We start from the raw sequence: 14,974 nt of genomic DNA, 5'->3' as shown, positions 1-14,974 counted from the left end.
ATGCTAAGCGCACAGCGCACCTTCCCAACTCCGAATTGATGGAGTTGGGTCGGAGGGGCACAACCGGCAGGCAATCGTTAGAAGCATGAAGAGCGGGGCAGTGATGATCGACTCCCGTTTGGGACATATTGAGATACCCAGACATGCCAGATACCCGACCATGGGTGACCAGGCAGCATAGTTTTGCACATAGAATTCAGATATTGAACGTTTAATACAGAGCATTGTATGGATGATATTGATTCATCAAGTTACTTTGGGTAATATATAGGCGTGGTAGTGGTAGATACATAAGTGCAACCAAATGGAACTCGTACAAATACATATAGCTTCCAGGTATGCAACTACCCGCCCAGTTGCATGCTCTTGCTGGCATGTTCCAGATAGAACTGCGCTGAATAGGGTTTACTGATTTTGCGGGGTCATTGCTCCGATAAGATAAGGAAGGTATTGGCCAGAAGTTCTGACGCCACTTTGCACACGTCAATTGGGAAAACACCCATGCACTTCGGTCACTGTAGCACGCCTGTTGCTCAGTGCTACAGCAGTCAACATCCACAGCTTGTAGCGAGCAACCTCCAAACAATCTCCAAACAACAACATTTTGCTGTCATCACCACCTTTCCATTTTCCCTTGTCCTTTCTCCCACGACCACACTGAATTAGAATCGCGACCATGGCTGGCCTTGGCGGGCTCAACTTCGACGCCTCCAAAATCAGCAAGGCTACCGCCGCCGATTACTCGTCCTCGGATTCGGACGCGGACGACAACGACGATTTCCAAGTACCATCGCGCAATCCCCACGACGACGAATTCGGCGATTTCAACCCACGAAAGAGACGCCGAACTGGTCGCGACGCAAAGGAGGCCGCTGCTCTCGGTATCTTTGGTTCCGAAAGCGAAGACGAGGGTCCTCGATGGAAGCGCAAAAACCTCCGCACAAAGGGCGTCAGCTTTGTCTCGTCAGCCAACAACAAGCCAGCCAACTCGGACGAGGATGAAGATGATATCGGTGACGAAGAGGACGAGGATGACGAATACGACGCGAGACCATCGATGAAGGCTGCCCATGCAGAGGATGAGGAGGAGGACGAAGAGGAAGAGGAAGAGTCGCGAGGCGTTGGTCTGGGCTTTAAGGGTGCTGCCGCTGCAGCTACAGGTCAAGGACTGGGATGGGTACCTCCGACACAACAACAGAAAGAAAAGAGCCCGCCACGGCAATCCTTTGTCAAGTCAACAGTCAACATGTCGAACCCTCTCGGTCCAGGATTCACGCCGACCTCGGCCAAAGCACCGACGCTCCTCACCAAAGACGATGATGAACCTCCCACGCGCCGCGTCGCCCTACCCAGCGCCTTTGCTCAGGCAAAGGGTGGAAAGACAAAAACCAACAAGATGTCCTTCGCTGCCCGCATGATGGCCAAGATGGGCTACGAAGAGGGCAAGGGTCTCGGTAAAGAAGGCCAGGGACGCAACGTCATTATCGAGGCGAACCTTCGGCCTCAGGGTGCCGGTCTGGGTGCTGTCAAGGAAAAGACTCTACAAGAACGAGAAGAGGAGAAGCGACAGGCACGTCTGCGCGGGGAAGAGCTGGTAGACTCGGAAGAGGAGGAGAAAAAGAAGAAGGCCGCTCGCAGAAAGAAGGCTTTGGCTGGCGGACTCGGAAGTGGTACGGCCAGCGCTGGCAGCACACCGCGACCCAAGAAGCCCAAGTACATGACTATGGATGAGGTCAAGAAGGTTGCCCCGGGGCTGAACATTCCCGATGCCTTTACTCCCATTCTGGACATGACGGGACCTGGCAAGAAGATGCTCACGACGTCTTCCGGCCTGATGACACCCACCGGGACCGCTACCCCTGCTGAGTCGACAGAGGCGGCCGAATCCCGAAAACTGGTTAAACGGGCCCAGAATGACTTTATGGCGATTCTGGAAGAATGGAAGAGCCTCCAGGAATGCAAGGCGTACGCCGAATTGCAGCTTAAGCAAGAACAGCAGGAGCTGGACGAGCTCACGGCAAGTCTACAAGCGAACAGGGCCATCACGGGTCTTTGCGAAGTGCTCTCTATCCCCGTCGAGAGCGGCGAGTTCGACAAAAAGGCGGACCTTGACTACAAGTTGCGGCGCACGATCTCTGGTCTACTGAGCGCCTCCAGCTCCTTTTCTGATGCCATGCTGCCACAGATCAAGGACGAGGTCACATTACTTGCCGTTGCCGCCATCTATCCTGCCCTCAGGGAGTACCTACAGATCTGGAAACCACTCGAGGATCCCAAGCCAAGGTTTATCGACGGCCTTGTGTCCATCCGAAAGCTACTCGGCCTCGACCAGAAGACCAAGCATACCCACCGCCGGGCCGCAGCAACCCCCTATGAGACCATGATGTACCAGCTCTGGCTTCCCGCTGTGGCAAGTGCCGTAAGGGTATGGGACGTCCGGGAGCCCGACCAACTAATCGCCGTCTTCGAAGCCTGGGACGGGCTAATCCCCTTGTTTATCCGGTCCCAGCTCCTCCAAGACATCGTCCGCAAACTCGAAGAAGCCGTCCAGAAGTGGCACCCCAAAAAGAAGAGCAGCACATCCAACCTGCCACACGGGTGGATCTTTCCCTGGCTCCCCTACCTACCGGCCACCCACCTCGACCCCAAGAGCTCGACCGGTCTCGTGGCCGACGTCAAGCGCAAATTCCGCCAGCTCATTGACGTCTGGGAATTCAACCGCGGCGTGATCCCCGGTCTCAAACAATGGAAGGAAGTCCTCCGCCCTCGCCGGGGATCCGACCAATGGGGTCCGCTGGTGATGAACCACCTCCTCCCCAGTATGGCGCGGTACATGCGCAAGAACTTCCGCGTCGCTCCGCGCGACCAGGAGCCGTACATGGACATGCTCGAGGGTTTGTTCAAATGGCTCCAAGTCATCCGCCCGTCCATGGTGGGCGAGGTCATCGTCGCCGAGGTGTTCCCCATGTGGCATGACGCGCTGTATCAGTGGCTACTCCTCGACACGGCGAACTACGAGCAGATCGGTCAGTGGTTCGAGTGGTGGCAGGATCATGTGTTCCCGGAGGAGATCAAGTCGCTTCCTTCCATCACAGCCGAGTTCGAGAAGGGCATGAAGATGATTGAGCGCGCTTTGGATCTGGGTGATCGCGCGAAGACAGAGTTGAAGGCTCCCGAACGAGGTCCCGCCCTCCCGTCATCCAAGTCGTCAACGTCCCGGCACGAGCGTGAGCATCGTCATCGTGAGAGGCACCGCGAACGGGAAGCCCAGGCCCAGGCAGCGGCAGAAGAGAAGAAACAACCGGAGGAAGTCACGTTCAGACATGCACTGGAGGATTGGTGCCAGGAGAACGACTTGCAGTTTATCCCCGAGCGCAAGAAGATGCATGCGGAAGGACCTTATTACCGGATCACGGCCAGGGGAGACGGCAAAGGTGGTGTGTTGGTTAGGTTCAAGGGCGATGTCCTGTTTGTGGAGGTTAGGGGGCAGGATGCGCTCAAAATCCATAGAGAGCCGCAGAGTGGGTGGGAGGCGCTGTTGGAGTTGGTTTTGTAGGGGTAGGGGTCTGGGTCTGGCACGACAGGGTAGATTGAGAAAGTTGATATCAATTTGCATTTTTCAGATCAGTTGCTTTTGTGGTTACTAATATCCACGTTTGATGTTCGACTTTTGGTGTTGGAATTTGAAGCTCGCAGTATGGGAAGGAGGGAGGTTAAGGGGCTTGGCGGCGTCTCCGTTCGTTCCTTCTTTTTCGACCTCGACAACACAGACCAACTCAAATCACCAACATGCCGCAACGACGCCAACGTGACACAGACGCGTCTACAGTTTCTCTATCAGTACCTAATTGCAAAGGAAAATTCATCACACATTTCACATTGCTCGCTCAAGCCGCAGAAATACAACCCCCCGCGGTAGTCGCGTAGACTTCCCTCAAACCGTTTGTTTGCTGACGACATCTCCATCCCTTCATTTGGCTGCTCCAGTATTTCGACCACTCCCGCCAGTTCTTGTCAGCGAGGATCGGAAACACTGTCAGCATTTTGACTTGCCCTGATCTTTTTCTCCGACCCTGAAAACCTTCATCCACTTTGCTTTGCTTGGCTTGTCACCTCGTCGCCTGTCCCGGCAGAGGCTGAAGACCGCCAAGACACCATTGCCAACAACGCCCAGTGTCCAAGCCCACTGAGTCCACTATCACAGGCAGCGGGGGCAGCGACCACCACGGCACCGGGATCCGGGATTCACGACACCGCCCACTTTCCATCGTCGCTTTTCAAGCCCACTCCTCCGTCACACACACCCGATTCATCCGCCGAGCAGAAAGGAATACGATGACTTCATTCAGTATCCAGTTTCAAGAGATCCAGAACGAGTGATTGATGGTCATTTCTCACTCTCGACAAGGTGATGTCGCTCGTTAACAAGTTAAGGAGTTGCGAGATGATGGGCAAGATGGGATTCGCTTTCGGTTCAAAGAGCGATGATGCCGGTACCCGCCTAGGTACGCCGCCTCGCTGCATTGTCCAGTCCCAACGACAATCCCAACTGCCCGCCAGGTGAAAGCCAAGCCGATTACGCCCAGGAAATGCTGCCGTACCCCTTGTTTGCCTTTAAACTGCAGCCTGCGGCGGCGGGAGAGGTGTTCACTTGGCTTTGGTTTTCGATGATGGTTTTTGAGTGGCTGTTTCGGACGTTTTGTTTGGGCTTTTCGGGCTGTGTGATTGAAGGATTGGATTGGGTTATTGCAACGCTGCTGCCAGGCCAGGGGGCCCAGCACAGCACACATCGTTACGGGCCCTGTAGGCGGGCATCGTGCGAATTCTATTCTTGTCATCGTGACAGTGGGGACTGTGGACACTACGCTACGTTAGGAGGCCCCATAGGAGGTAGGGCTGATGCTGAATGGCGACTGGCGTGGTTGGCGTGGTTGGCGGCAGCGTGGATCCCGTTGGATCCTGTTAAAAGCTCGCTTTGTCCCGCCTGTTTTCGCGAAAGTCGGGAGAGAGAGACGGTGAACGGTTCATCTTTTTGTGTGGTGTTTTTTTCCGTCTGTGTCTCTTTCATTCCCTGATCAACAACACCAAAAGATGGTCGGATTCAAGAACGTCGCGCTCTTCGCGGCGTCCATCATCCTCCCCGCATCAACATGGGCCGCTCCCATCATCCAAGTCGAGACGAAGCCGATCCCCGGAAAGTACATCGTGCTGCTCAAAGAACATGCCGATCTCGAAGGTCACCTCAGCTGGGCAAAGGATGTGCACGCCAGGAGTCTGTCGCGCCGAGACACGGCCGGTGTGCACAAGGCGTGGAGTGTAGGAAGCAAGTTCAAGGCGTATGCGGGCGAATTCGATGAGGAGACTTTGAGCATCATTCAGCGGGATGAGAACGTATGTCTCACTGAGCTGTTTGGCTGTCTACATCCCCTGAACGAAACGACTCTAACAGCAAAAACCACAGGTCCAAACCATCGAACTCGACAAAAGCTGGCGCCTCTACAAGGGCAACGACAACGTCATCTCCAACTCCGCCGACGACACCTCCATCATCACCCAAAAGCAGGCGCCCTGGGGCCTGGGTTACCTCTCCCACAAAGGCGAGACCTCTTCCGATTACGTCTACAACTCCACCGCCGGCGCCGGCACCTACGCTTACGTGGTCGACACCGGATGCTGGAAAGACCACGTCGACTTCGAAGGCCGCGTGCATCTCGGCTACAACGCCTATCCCAACTCGCCCTTTATCGACATGGACGGCCACGGCACGCACGTTACGGGCACGATTGCCGGCAGGAAGTACGGAGTGGCCAAGAATGCGACGGTTATTTGCGTCAAGGTGTTTCATGGCGGCGGCGTACGTTTTTTTCCCCCTCCCCACCGCATCCTGTTTCTGCCCCACCACCCCTTTCTAACAGACCCCCACAGTCCGCCAACACAATAGTAATGGACGGCTTCGAATGGGCCGTCAAAGACATCATCGCCAAAAATCGCACACGTACCTCGGTTATCAACATGTCCCTCGGCTGCGACCGCTCCGAAGCCTTCAACGCCATCGTCGACGCCGCCTTCGACCAAGGGGTCCTAACCGTCGTGGCAGCCGGTAACGAGAACCAACCAGCCGCCATGGTTTCGCCGGCCTCTTCCAAACGTGCTTTCAGCGTGGGAGCCATCGACAACAAGAACACCCGGGCTTATTTCTCCAACTTTGGCGCTATCGTGGATATCTTCGCTCCGGGCGTGGATATTGTGTCGACTTATATTGGCAAAAAGGAGGGGGATAATAATCGCACGATGACGATGAGCGGAACTAGTATGGCTAGTCCCCATGTCGCTGGGTTGGCGCTGTATTTGAAGAGTTTGGATCCGGAGGTGTTTGGGGATAGTTTGGGGGCGCATGAAGGGTTGAGGGCGTTGGGGGTTGCGGATAAGGTGTGGGATGCGGGCGAGATGAGCCCGAATTTGGTGGCTTATAATGGGATTAAGGGGTGAGCGCGGAGAGGATGCAGATGACTGTGAGGAAGCCGTGGATTGCATAGCATCGGCGTTTTTGGCTTGATTCGTTTCGATAAGCCGGCTTTGTTCATGTATTGAGTTTTGGTGTTCTTACGTCCTTTTTGGATAAGAGTTGGGCATATATATCGCCTTTACATCTTGATCATAGCATGCCATCTCTCCTGGTGGACAGGCCTGTTGACTGATGAGTAGCATCTCATCTAGTGACCCGAACATCTGCCACCAAAGACTGGCTCCAACGGCATTGACAGCCCCTGTCTACGACCGTCATACCTATGATAGTCATCCGTAAGAAGGCGTAGGCTTGCAGCACATTATGATGCTGTTGTCCTTGGTTCGGGCACGACACCCGGTGGTCGATATTCTTTACTCATCTTCGCAAAGCATGTGATGTAAACATGCAACGAAGCCAACCGAACAGTGCGGGTCTCGCCTGATGAAGAAATGCAATCAACGAATGAAACTGAGATTGAAATGTGTTTGAACGAAAGCTCCGAGCTTTCATAACTTGACCCAAAACAAACCCTAGACACACGGTGTGCGTGCCCTGCATATCCCCGCCAGATTGCTGATTCCTGAATCCTCCGTATGCACGCCCGCTCATTTCGCCTGGAAAGTATAACAAAAGTTCCTGCGTGTGTTATGTGTGTTCGTTCGATAGTGAAATAGCCGCGCTGCTTCTGGTTCTGCAGTCCGCATCCCGCGGCCTGCCCGCTCACGTGTCTGTGTCCCACCCACCCATTCCTAAGCTGTCTGTCGTTTTCCCGTAGTGTGTGCGCCGGCTCTTGTGTTCGATATCGTTCGCTAATTTGGTACGTGACTTGCTGCTAATCGGGCATTGGCAAGTCGAAAATGCAATCCGCTTGGTGCATCGCCGTCACGGCCTCAGCTCACCTATTTCATGATCTGGGCGAATTCGGTATCTGCATGTGAAGACGGAGATCAGCACATCTGCACATCGATGTTCCTGCCGCAAGCAGACAAGCAAAAGAGGTCCTCCCGCTCCTGTTGGGCACGCCGCCTGTGCCTGCGGGCTTCCGCTCCTCCTCCTCCTCCAACGGCCCAACGGCCCAACGGCCCAACGGCACAACTCCAACACACACCCCTCGACCATCCTCCGCATCCAACAACCCCTAAAGAAATAGAAGGATAAGAAGGAAGAACTCACAATCAATCTGCCCATCCCCATTCTTATCCGCCAACTTAATCATCTCATCCACATCCGCATCCGTCATATCCTCACCCAGGCTTTTGAGGACAGCCCTGAGCTCCTCAGTCGAAATGGTGCCCGACCCGTCCTTATCAAACACCTTGAACGCCTCCAGCAGCTCCTTCTCGGTATCGGTTTCCTTCACGGACTGCGACATGAGGTTGAGGAACTCCTCAAAGTTGATGACCCCGTCCTTGTTCATGTCGGCCTCGTTGACCAGGTCCTCGAGCTCGGACTTGGAGGGGTTGAGACCCAGCTCGCGCATGACGACGCCGAGTTCCTCGGCGGTGATGTCGCCGGTGTGGTCCTTGTCGAAGAGGTCGAAGACTTCCCGGAATTGGGCGATTTGGTCGGGGGTGAGGGTAGGGTATTTGGGGGACTGTGGGTGGGTGGGTTAGTAGGGTGTTGGAATATCATGGGTTTGGCGGATGTTTGCGCAGGTTGGGTTGGGTTGTTGGTGTTGGTGGTTGATGTGAACTGTACTCACCATGTTTGCGGTTGCGGCTATGACGGTGTTTGGTGGGGTACTGGCTGATATGTATGTGTCGGCGCCGGTTTACGCGACGGTGTTTCTGTGGGATGAAAGATCAAGAATTCAGAAAGCAGTGAGCTTATCTTATGATGGATGAGAAGCGTACAAGTACGAATTGATGTTTCGATGAAGGAGGAGGAATGAAGTTTGAAAGTGATGGAGGTGGCGGGGGATGCTGATCAGGGCCCAAGCTCAGCTCCAGAGGGAACCCAATTCAGGCTCCAGCGGGCTGGTATCGCTTGCCTATCCTGAGCTGAATGGCGGGGTACCATCCTGCCGCGGCCGGCAAAGTCCTGCGCTCCGGCTGCCTGCCCACAAGTTCTTCAGGTTGCACAGCGCTTTCCCCTCATGATCATCCAATTTCTTGCAAGGCTGATTCTTCGAAGATCGCAGTCGTCGCCTTAAGTCCTTGACACCAACATCTTATGAAACTAAAGTTCTCTTGTCGCCTTTCCATTCGGTGAAAGCTCCCGAGTTTAAGCCGACAGTTACAACTTCCTTTATTAGGACTCGATCCACCGTGATCCGCCGGACATCACCATCGATATGCTGGGGTTTCAGTGCTTTCTCGGTCGCACTGAGCCCTAACCCTCTAAGTCGGGCCAATACCCATTGCTTCAACAAGTGTCGCCATTGCTAGCAGCGAGATGGTGTAAGACAAGCTCCACTTTTGACGACAACCGTTGGAATCATCGGTCTTCAACATGACACTCCCGAGTCCCGACCAACAAGCCTAACCTGTTGCTTGCCCCATTCTCCCTCTTCTTGCTTTACCTTGCCCGGTGCTGTTTCTTGAGGTTTGCGACAGTCTTGTTGTATTCTGTCCCTTCAATGCCTTCAACAAATGTGCCAACATGGGTGCTTTTTGTGATTGGTTCCAATTTGCTTTTGGACCGATCGAGGCATGAACGACAATACAATTGGACGAGCCGTGGGCCTCCTGCAGCAACTGATATGACACAGGTCACCAAGATATATATTCTTGAGATCCTTATTGCCTGTACCAAAATAGGTGCTGATCCAAATATCTTTCCAAGCCAAAGACAAAAATGACAGCCACCATGAGACTAGCCCATTGATCCCAGGTCTCGTCACGACATTGATCCGAGTCTCGCCATCCCCAATCCAACAACAGTTCCTTGCAAACGGCCGCAACCATTGCACTACAAACGCCAACGAAACATGTCTCCCGCCATAACAAGCCAGGAACAACGCCACCGCCGAACTAAGCTTACATGCCCACGCCGTCGCCCTCACCGTCACCCGCACCCGTAAGCCACACACGCAAGCAGAAACACCACCACCACCACGTCCGGTTCGATCTCGCCGCCGTGCCTTTATCCATGCCACCAAGCTCCCGGGTCCCAGCGATCTCATCCAGCCAAGCCACCACTTCCAGTTCACCACCGACCTTTTCATGTTCCGACTCCTACGGCCCATCGGCATCAAGCCCTTCCAACCGTCCATGGTCAGAACCAACGCCATCGCCAAAGTCAAGCTTGAAACCCATACTCTCATCTTCATCACCGTCAAGGCCATCTTTCCACCATGCCGGGACAGATCATGCCCCACCATGCAACAACTGCCATCAGCCTTCGATACTCTGCGTCGTCGGTCCACTGAACCCCAAGGGTAACGCGGGAAGAAAGTACTTCGCTTGCAGATGATGTCCGTATGGGTTGGGGTGGGTTAAGTGGGCTGATGAACCTTTTGATGCAGTTGCCGATATGAGTGATAATGGTGTTGATGTCACAAGATTCGATGACGCCCATGGTTCACTCATCAGCGTGGAGAGACGGGGGTTTTCAAGTTCTGGGAGTCAACGAGCTGCTGATGACAGGCCCAGGTGCTGCTGCGGAAAAGGGATGGAATTGGAGTACGTTTACTTTGGCTGGAATGTTGCTTTCGGTTCCCCCCCCCCCCGGCCAGGAAAGGAAGAAGTGGTTCTGGACTTGTGCTCACGGTGGTTGTGGGGAGTTCGTGTGGGTTGAGGATACGGGTTGCTTTGCACCTCATGGCGGGAGCGGGAAGAGGATGAGCAACTCAATCAAAATCCTATGGTAACGGTGCTGAACCCGCCCGGTTGACACTTGATGTCCAATGGCGTGTTATGCTGGAATGGGTGTCGTCGCTTCTGGTTTGGAAGCTGGAGTTTTGTCCGTGTCATGGAGGGAAGTGGTGGTATTCTCGGTTGGCGGATTGCCTTTCTCGATGTCCTTATTCGAACGTGGCCGGAGTTTCTTCAAGACAGTCATGGGGTTTCTGCTTTTCGGCGTCTGTGTGGCGGTGCTGTTCTGTTTCTCATCCGGTTTGGAGAGCGGCTTATTGTCCGAGTCTCGCGCTGGAGCGGATGGGTATCCATCCATCTATGGGGTTAGGTTGCTCTAATGGGACTAGGTGGGTCATTGAAGTTTGCAGCTAACTACCTAGTTTCGATTATACTAAAGAGTGTGGAATAGATCTAGCTCAGAGATACGTAGTTGGCGAGGAGTGACTCTATCCGGAAAGAAAACGATATGAAGTACAGTGATCACGCGACTTCAGAAACCGGTCGACGGCCTGCCTTCCGCAAAGCAACCATTGACAGCCACCAATGCGATATGCTTCCGAGCTTGAGGCATATATAGTACCCTCTCACTTCCAGCAGAAAGCACCAGGGGCGCCTCGGCCCTTGCAAAACTTGTCGAAGCCACCGCTATCAATACAACAGGTCGAGGACGAACACTAAGGCTGATTAGCCGAGAAATGGTTGAGGCTGGACTTGAAAGCGGTTTTACCTGATGATGCTCCTGACCATGGTACACCTTGTTCATAAGACAAGCTGCACTCTCGTCGGGGAGTTGAACGCTGCATGCTTCATACGTGAGATCGTCCCACTGGGGGCCAGTGCCGGACGGGTCCTGGCACTTGCAGTTACAGCCTGCGAGGGCGCTATAATAAACGAGAGTGTCGTTAGTTCAACCTGTTATTAGAGTCATGTCTAATGCCTTGAGATAGGTATTGGCAGTCGTGCGATTAACATACCTAGTAACACTACTAAGAATAGTAAGAAAGACGGAGACTTTCATATTAATAGAGTTGGGAAATTTAAGATAAGGATAAGTATAGGATGATTAATAAAGTTGAGAACTATCGAGAGAAATCTTCCACTTGTTAAAGGACGTCGATGCCCTTATATACTTAATATCGGTTCTGTTTTTCCGAGTCTCCTCAAGCGGATCTTGTTACAGCTATGGTAGAAACTGTAGCATAGACTCAGTAAATTCTTCGATCGTGACACCAGGGGCCGGGTTAGGGTTACATGTGTACTCCCAACTGCCTGCTGAGTCAAACGTGTGTTGCCTAGTTAGATGGAAAAGCGCTTCTGCTAGGAAAAGATGACGAGGGGACGGCCTTTCGAGTTGAACAGACTCGAACTCGAGAGAGTAGGTCATACGCCGTTGCCGTTGGGACTACAACGTCCTCTGGGTCTGAGATGGAGCACGGAATTCGCCTGGTTTTCTACGCCGAGTGGCGGTCGGATCATTTGGCGGCTCTGAACAGTCATACTCGGAGCCGATGACAAGACGGGTCGGCAATATATGATAGAAGAGCAAGAAGAGTAGCTCAACAGGTCACAACGGGAGGTTGGAAAGCATGGGATTTGGCGTCATCGAAAAATTTCGTTGCATTCATATTTATATTTCGCCATTAACAGCGAGGTACGTGGCAGAGTATATGGTACGGTAGTCACTGATTTGGTGTTAGAAAAATGACCGAAGACGGCTTTAGACAAAGGTGAGAAGGGAAACATGGAGGTAGGATACGAACCTAAACCCGTAGTTAAGACAGTATCAAGACTTTGTTTGATCTGCGTGGAGTGATTTTAGCGACAACATGACTGTCGTTGTCGGGGCTCACATTCGACCTTCCACGATTCCGCGGTTGTTATAGGACGAGTGAAGAAAAAGAACGTGCAGTGGGAAAAATGGCTAGATAAAGGCCAAAAAGAAATATGCAAGCAATAGTGAAGAGAGAAAAAACATACAGCACCTGGGATTCGCTGGTCGTCACCGACCCAACTACTAGTCAGGCGATATGTCTGCTTATCTATGGGAGTCGGAAGGATATGAACCGGGTCTTTTAATCACGTGGTAGGGTCAAAAAACTGAACAACCACCTCCCATATCCATACCGTTCGGACGGAGGCATTACGGTGAGTGGGGAGCCGGCGCTAAAAAGATGAATATAATTGGGCGGATTACGAGAAAAGTTGACCGTCCTGATACTGCGGCTAGATCTTTTACACGGATAACACACAAGATTGCACTCGGTTAGAAGACCATACCTTATTAGTTCTTAGTATTCCTCGGCCCAATTATATATATACAATTAATCGCCGAGTCTGATGAGAGCGTGGCAAGGGAATCTCTCGCTCTTGTTTTATTAGATTACGGTTTGGTGATCCACTATAATAAATTGATTACGATAGACCTTCTTTATGTACCTGCCTTAACCTACCTTCTTCATCTACCTATATTAGCCTACCTCTTCCCTTCTATCCTAATATATTATAATTATAGTTGTTGGCTTGCAATATACTGCCGGCGTAGCCGCTAATACTTTTGTAGACGAGTTGATTGTTGAGAGAGTTGTATGCTAGGGCTGCGAAATAAAGTAACGGCGGCGTTGAGAGCGATAAGGCAACCACAGCTCTAGGATTAGAAGCCGGCAGCCTCCAACACCACTCAAAGTATGTACGTGCCCTATTTATAAGCCCGACTTTATATTTGTCTGCTTTGACTTAAGTGTATGCTTGAAGAATTAGGTAGATTAAGCCTGTTGTCTGTTATACTCTAGTAATGTTAAGGAATGCTAATATTGTACGCGAAGCCCAGAGGCCACTACGCGTATTACAACTACTTCAAGTATGGCTTTAAGCCAAGCACCTCGCCGTCGCTACCGCCATATGCTGGGGGTTGAGTGGACGGACGGTATGGTGGGATGGCTTTAAGCCTGGGTGGGGGCCCGTGTCAGCACCCCCGCCCCCCTGGTATATTTGTATGGGGTTTGGCTGGAAGGGAGGTTTGAAGCCTTGATATTAAAATAAATGCTACCTGAAGTGAACCCTCTGGTTGCCTTTTTGGTATGTCTTCTATTGCAGCATCAAAGCTGCATTTGATCATTGAAAGACGAAACGTTGATGTGGTACGTTGACATTAGGTTTGATGCCAGGTGCGGCGCTACGAAGATCCCTCTACCTTTCCGCCGCTAGAGGGTGTGTAATCTATTAGGCGTTATTCCCCTATCTTTATTTCTTTTCTATTGTTATTGGCGTCCTTCCGGACTATCGTTCCTAATATAATAGTAACTAGTTAGGGTAAATAATTATACTAGATTAGACTAGGAGATGGTGACCGAATGAGAGCCTTAAGGGAACGGGGATTTCCTAAAAAGACTCTTCTGGCGTTACGCCGGCCACATTCCGGAGTACTGGCCAATCTGCTCAGAGACAAGGTAAGCAAACGAGCAGCAAAAAGTTAGATGAGGAACTGGAAACTTACCATCACTAGGTCGTGGCAAAGGTCCTCGAGAACACTCAGGAGAAGCTCATGGAATTGTTGCAAAATGAACTTGATCGGATGAGCAGCGAGGAGGAGGATGATGATCTCGACCTTGACTCCGACATAGAGGAAGGTGACCGGACCTTGGAGGGTTAAGATCAGAGGAGGATTGGAAACCATAACGCCGCATAACGAACGATGTTCGGGGAAAGCTGAAAAGCTGATCTGGTTACATTCACTTAATACTGTAGGGTTCGAGACGGAAGAAATGTACCTCACTTTTCCTTGATGTTTGCTCTTTTACTTTCCCTGCACTTGGGGGGAGGGGCCTGTTATCAGAGCGCAATACCCGCGGTACGGGTATACTGGGCCATTCCGTGAATATTACCGCTGTTGTGTATGATCTCCAGCCCGCCACATTTCGCCTAGTTAAATGACTTCATTCGCTTCATCACATTACCCGACTTGCTCTTTTCCCTATGTAGACCCAACACCATGGCCCCATGCTCCATCACTACATACAAACATAAGCTGCGCCCCAATGAACCCTGAGAATACCTCATCAATCATCACGATCGCTGACGTACCTGCCGTCCATCTGCAGCGCAGCAAAGCATATCCCTATGATCACGAACGGCCAACCGAATAAACCATCAAAAGAGAAATCGTCCGAGTCCGAACCGGACTAAACCGAGACGGGAGGGACGGACGGGGACACCACGGCTCGCTCAGTCGTGGGCACAGCCTCACGATATCACACTACAAGATGCTCATCGGCAAAATGCTCAAACTGAGTCAGCAACTCAACAAACTCTCCAAACCCATATTCGTCTACCTTGCCGCCCTCCAAGACGTGCCCGTCAACCCCATCAACATCGCTACCACCCTCGCGACCGCCGCGACTACGACGACTTCGTATTATGTTGCGAACACTTGTACTGAGAGTCCGACGGCGGTTTGTCAGATCCAGTTTGATCATCAAAAAGTCGTACCGCCGCCCACGCCGTTTCCTTATGCGTACTCGTTGTCGTCATACCCGTCTGAGTCGGGGCCGGAACTGGGATCGGTTATCTGGTGGGGTGGAAGCGGGATGGAAGAGGCGGAGGAGAGCGTGTTGGGGATCATCATCAGGGGTTTGGGTCTGTGGGGTTTAGGATTCCACTTCCTCTTTGCCTC

At 52.4% G+C, this 14,974-nt stretch overlaps 5 protein-coding genes across 5 annotated transcripts; 3 read left to right on the top strand and 2 right to left on the bottom strand.

Annotated features, from left to right (window-relative positions):
• The first annotated feature begins 509 nt into the window (after positions 1–509).
• B0H65DRAFT_461021 (GC-rich sequence DNA-binding factor-like protein-domain-containing protein) lies at positions 510–3,626 on the top strand. The gene has a single exon (XM_062826578.1). It carries the CDS (start codon positions 677–679, stop codon positions 3,554–3,556), a length of 2,880 nt encoding a protein of 959 aa, XP_062682719.1. The 5' UTR covers positions 510–676; the 3' UTR covers positions 3,557–3,626.
• A 1,465-nt stretch (positions 3,627–5,091) lies between these two features.
• On the top strand, positions 5,092–6,489 carry B0H65DRAFT_547443 (peptidase S8/S53 domain-containing protein; the record flags this gene model as incomplete). Its single annotated transcript, XM_062829519.1, has 3 exons — positions 5,092–5,391; positions 5,462–5,854; positions 5,926–6,489. The coding sequence occupies 3 exons, from the start codon at positions 5,092–5,094 to the stop codon at positions 6,487–6,489; spliced, it is 1,257 nt and encodes a 418-aa protein (XP_062682718.1).
• A 752-nt stretch (positions 6,490–7,241) lies between these two features.
• B0H65DRAFT_152129 (uncharacterized protein) lies at positions 7,242–8,373 on the bottom strand. The gene is made up of 4 exons (XM_062821088.1): positions 8,339–8,373; positions 8,211–8,247; positions 7,682–8,102; positions 7,242–7,436 (listed from the first exon to the last, which is right to left on the bottom strand). Exons 2-4 carry the CDS (start codon positions 8,211–8,213, stop codon positions 7,408–7,410), a joined length of 453 nt encoding a protein of 150 aa, XP_062682717.1. The 5' UTR covers positions 8,214–8,247; positions 8,339–8,373; the 3' UTR covers positions 7,242–7,407.
• Positions 8,374–10,785: 2,412 nt separating this feature from the next.
• Positions 10,786–11,323, bottom strand: B0H65DRAFT_441241 (uncharacterized protein; the record flags this gene model as incomplete). The annotated part of the gene is made up of 3 exons (XM_062825514.1): positions 10,786–10,950; positions 11,033–11,186; positions 11,280–11,323. 3 exons carry the CDS (start codon positions 11,321–11,323, stop codon positions 10,786–10,788), a joined length of 363 nt encoding a protein of 120 aa, XP_062682716.1.
• A 2,059-nt stretch (positions 11,324–13,382) lies between these two features.
• On the top strand, positions 13,383–14,167 carry B0H65DRAFT_538349 (uncharacterized protein; the record flags this gene model as incomplete). The annotated part of the gene is made up of 3 exons (XM_062829087.1): positions 13,383–13,442; positions 13,632–13,751; positions 13,808–14,167. The coding sequence occupies 3 exons, from the start codon at positions 13,383–13,385 to the stop codon at positions 13,952–13,954; spliced, it is 327 nt and encodes a 108-aa protein (XP_062682715.1). The 3' UTR covers positions 13,955–14,167.
• Positions 14,168–14,974: the final 807 nt, after the last annotated feature.

This window comes from Neurospora tetraspora (genome assembly GCF_033439725.1).
Source record: "Neurospora tetraspora strain CBS 560.94 chromosome Unknown B0H65scaffold_3, whole genome shotgun sequence".
Classification (NCBI taxonomy): Eukaryota; Fungi; Ascomycota; class Sordariomycetes; order Sordariales; family Sordariaceae; genus Neurospora; species Neurospora tetraspora.
The sequence above is the reverse complement of the archived record's forward strand: the minus strand, read 5'-3'. Positions and strand labels throughout refer to the sequence as shown.

Coding starts and splice junctions, on each gene's coding strand:
- B0H65DRAFT_152129 (XM_062821088.1), bottom strand. Junction 7,437..7,681: donor TGGGGATGGGCAGATTGATT/GTGAGTTCTTCC, acceptor CTTCACATGCAG/ATACCGAATTCGCCCAGATC.
- B0H65DRAFT_461021 (XM_062826578.1), top strand. CDS start 677: ATGGCTGGCCTTGGCGGGCTCAACTTCGACGCCTCCAAAATCAGCAAG.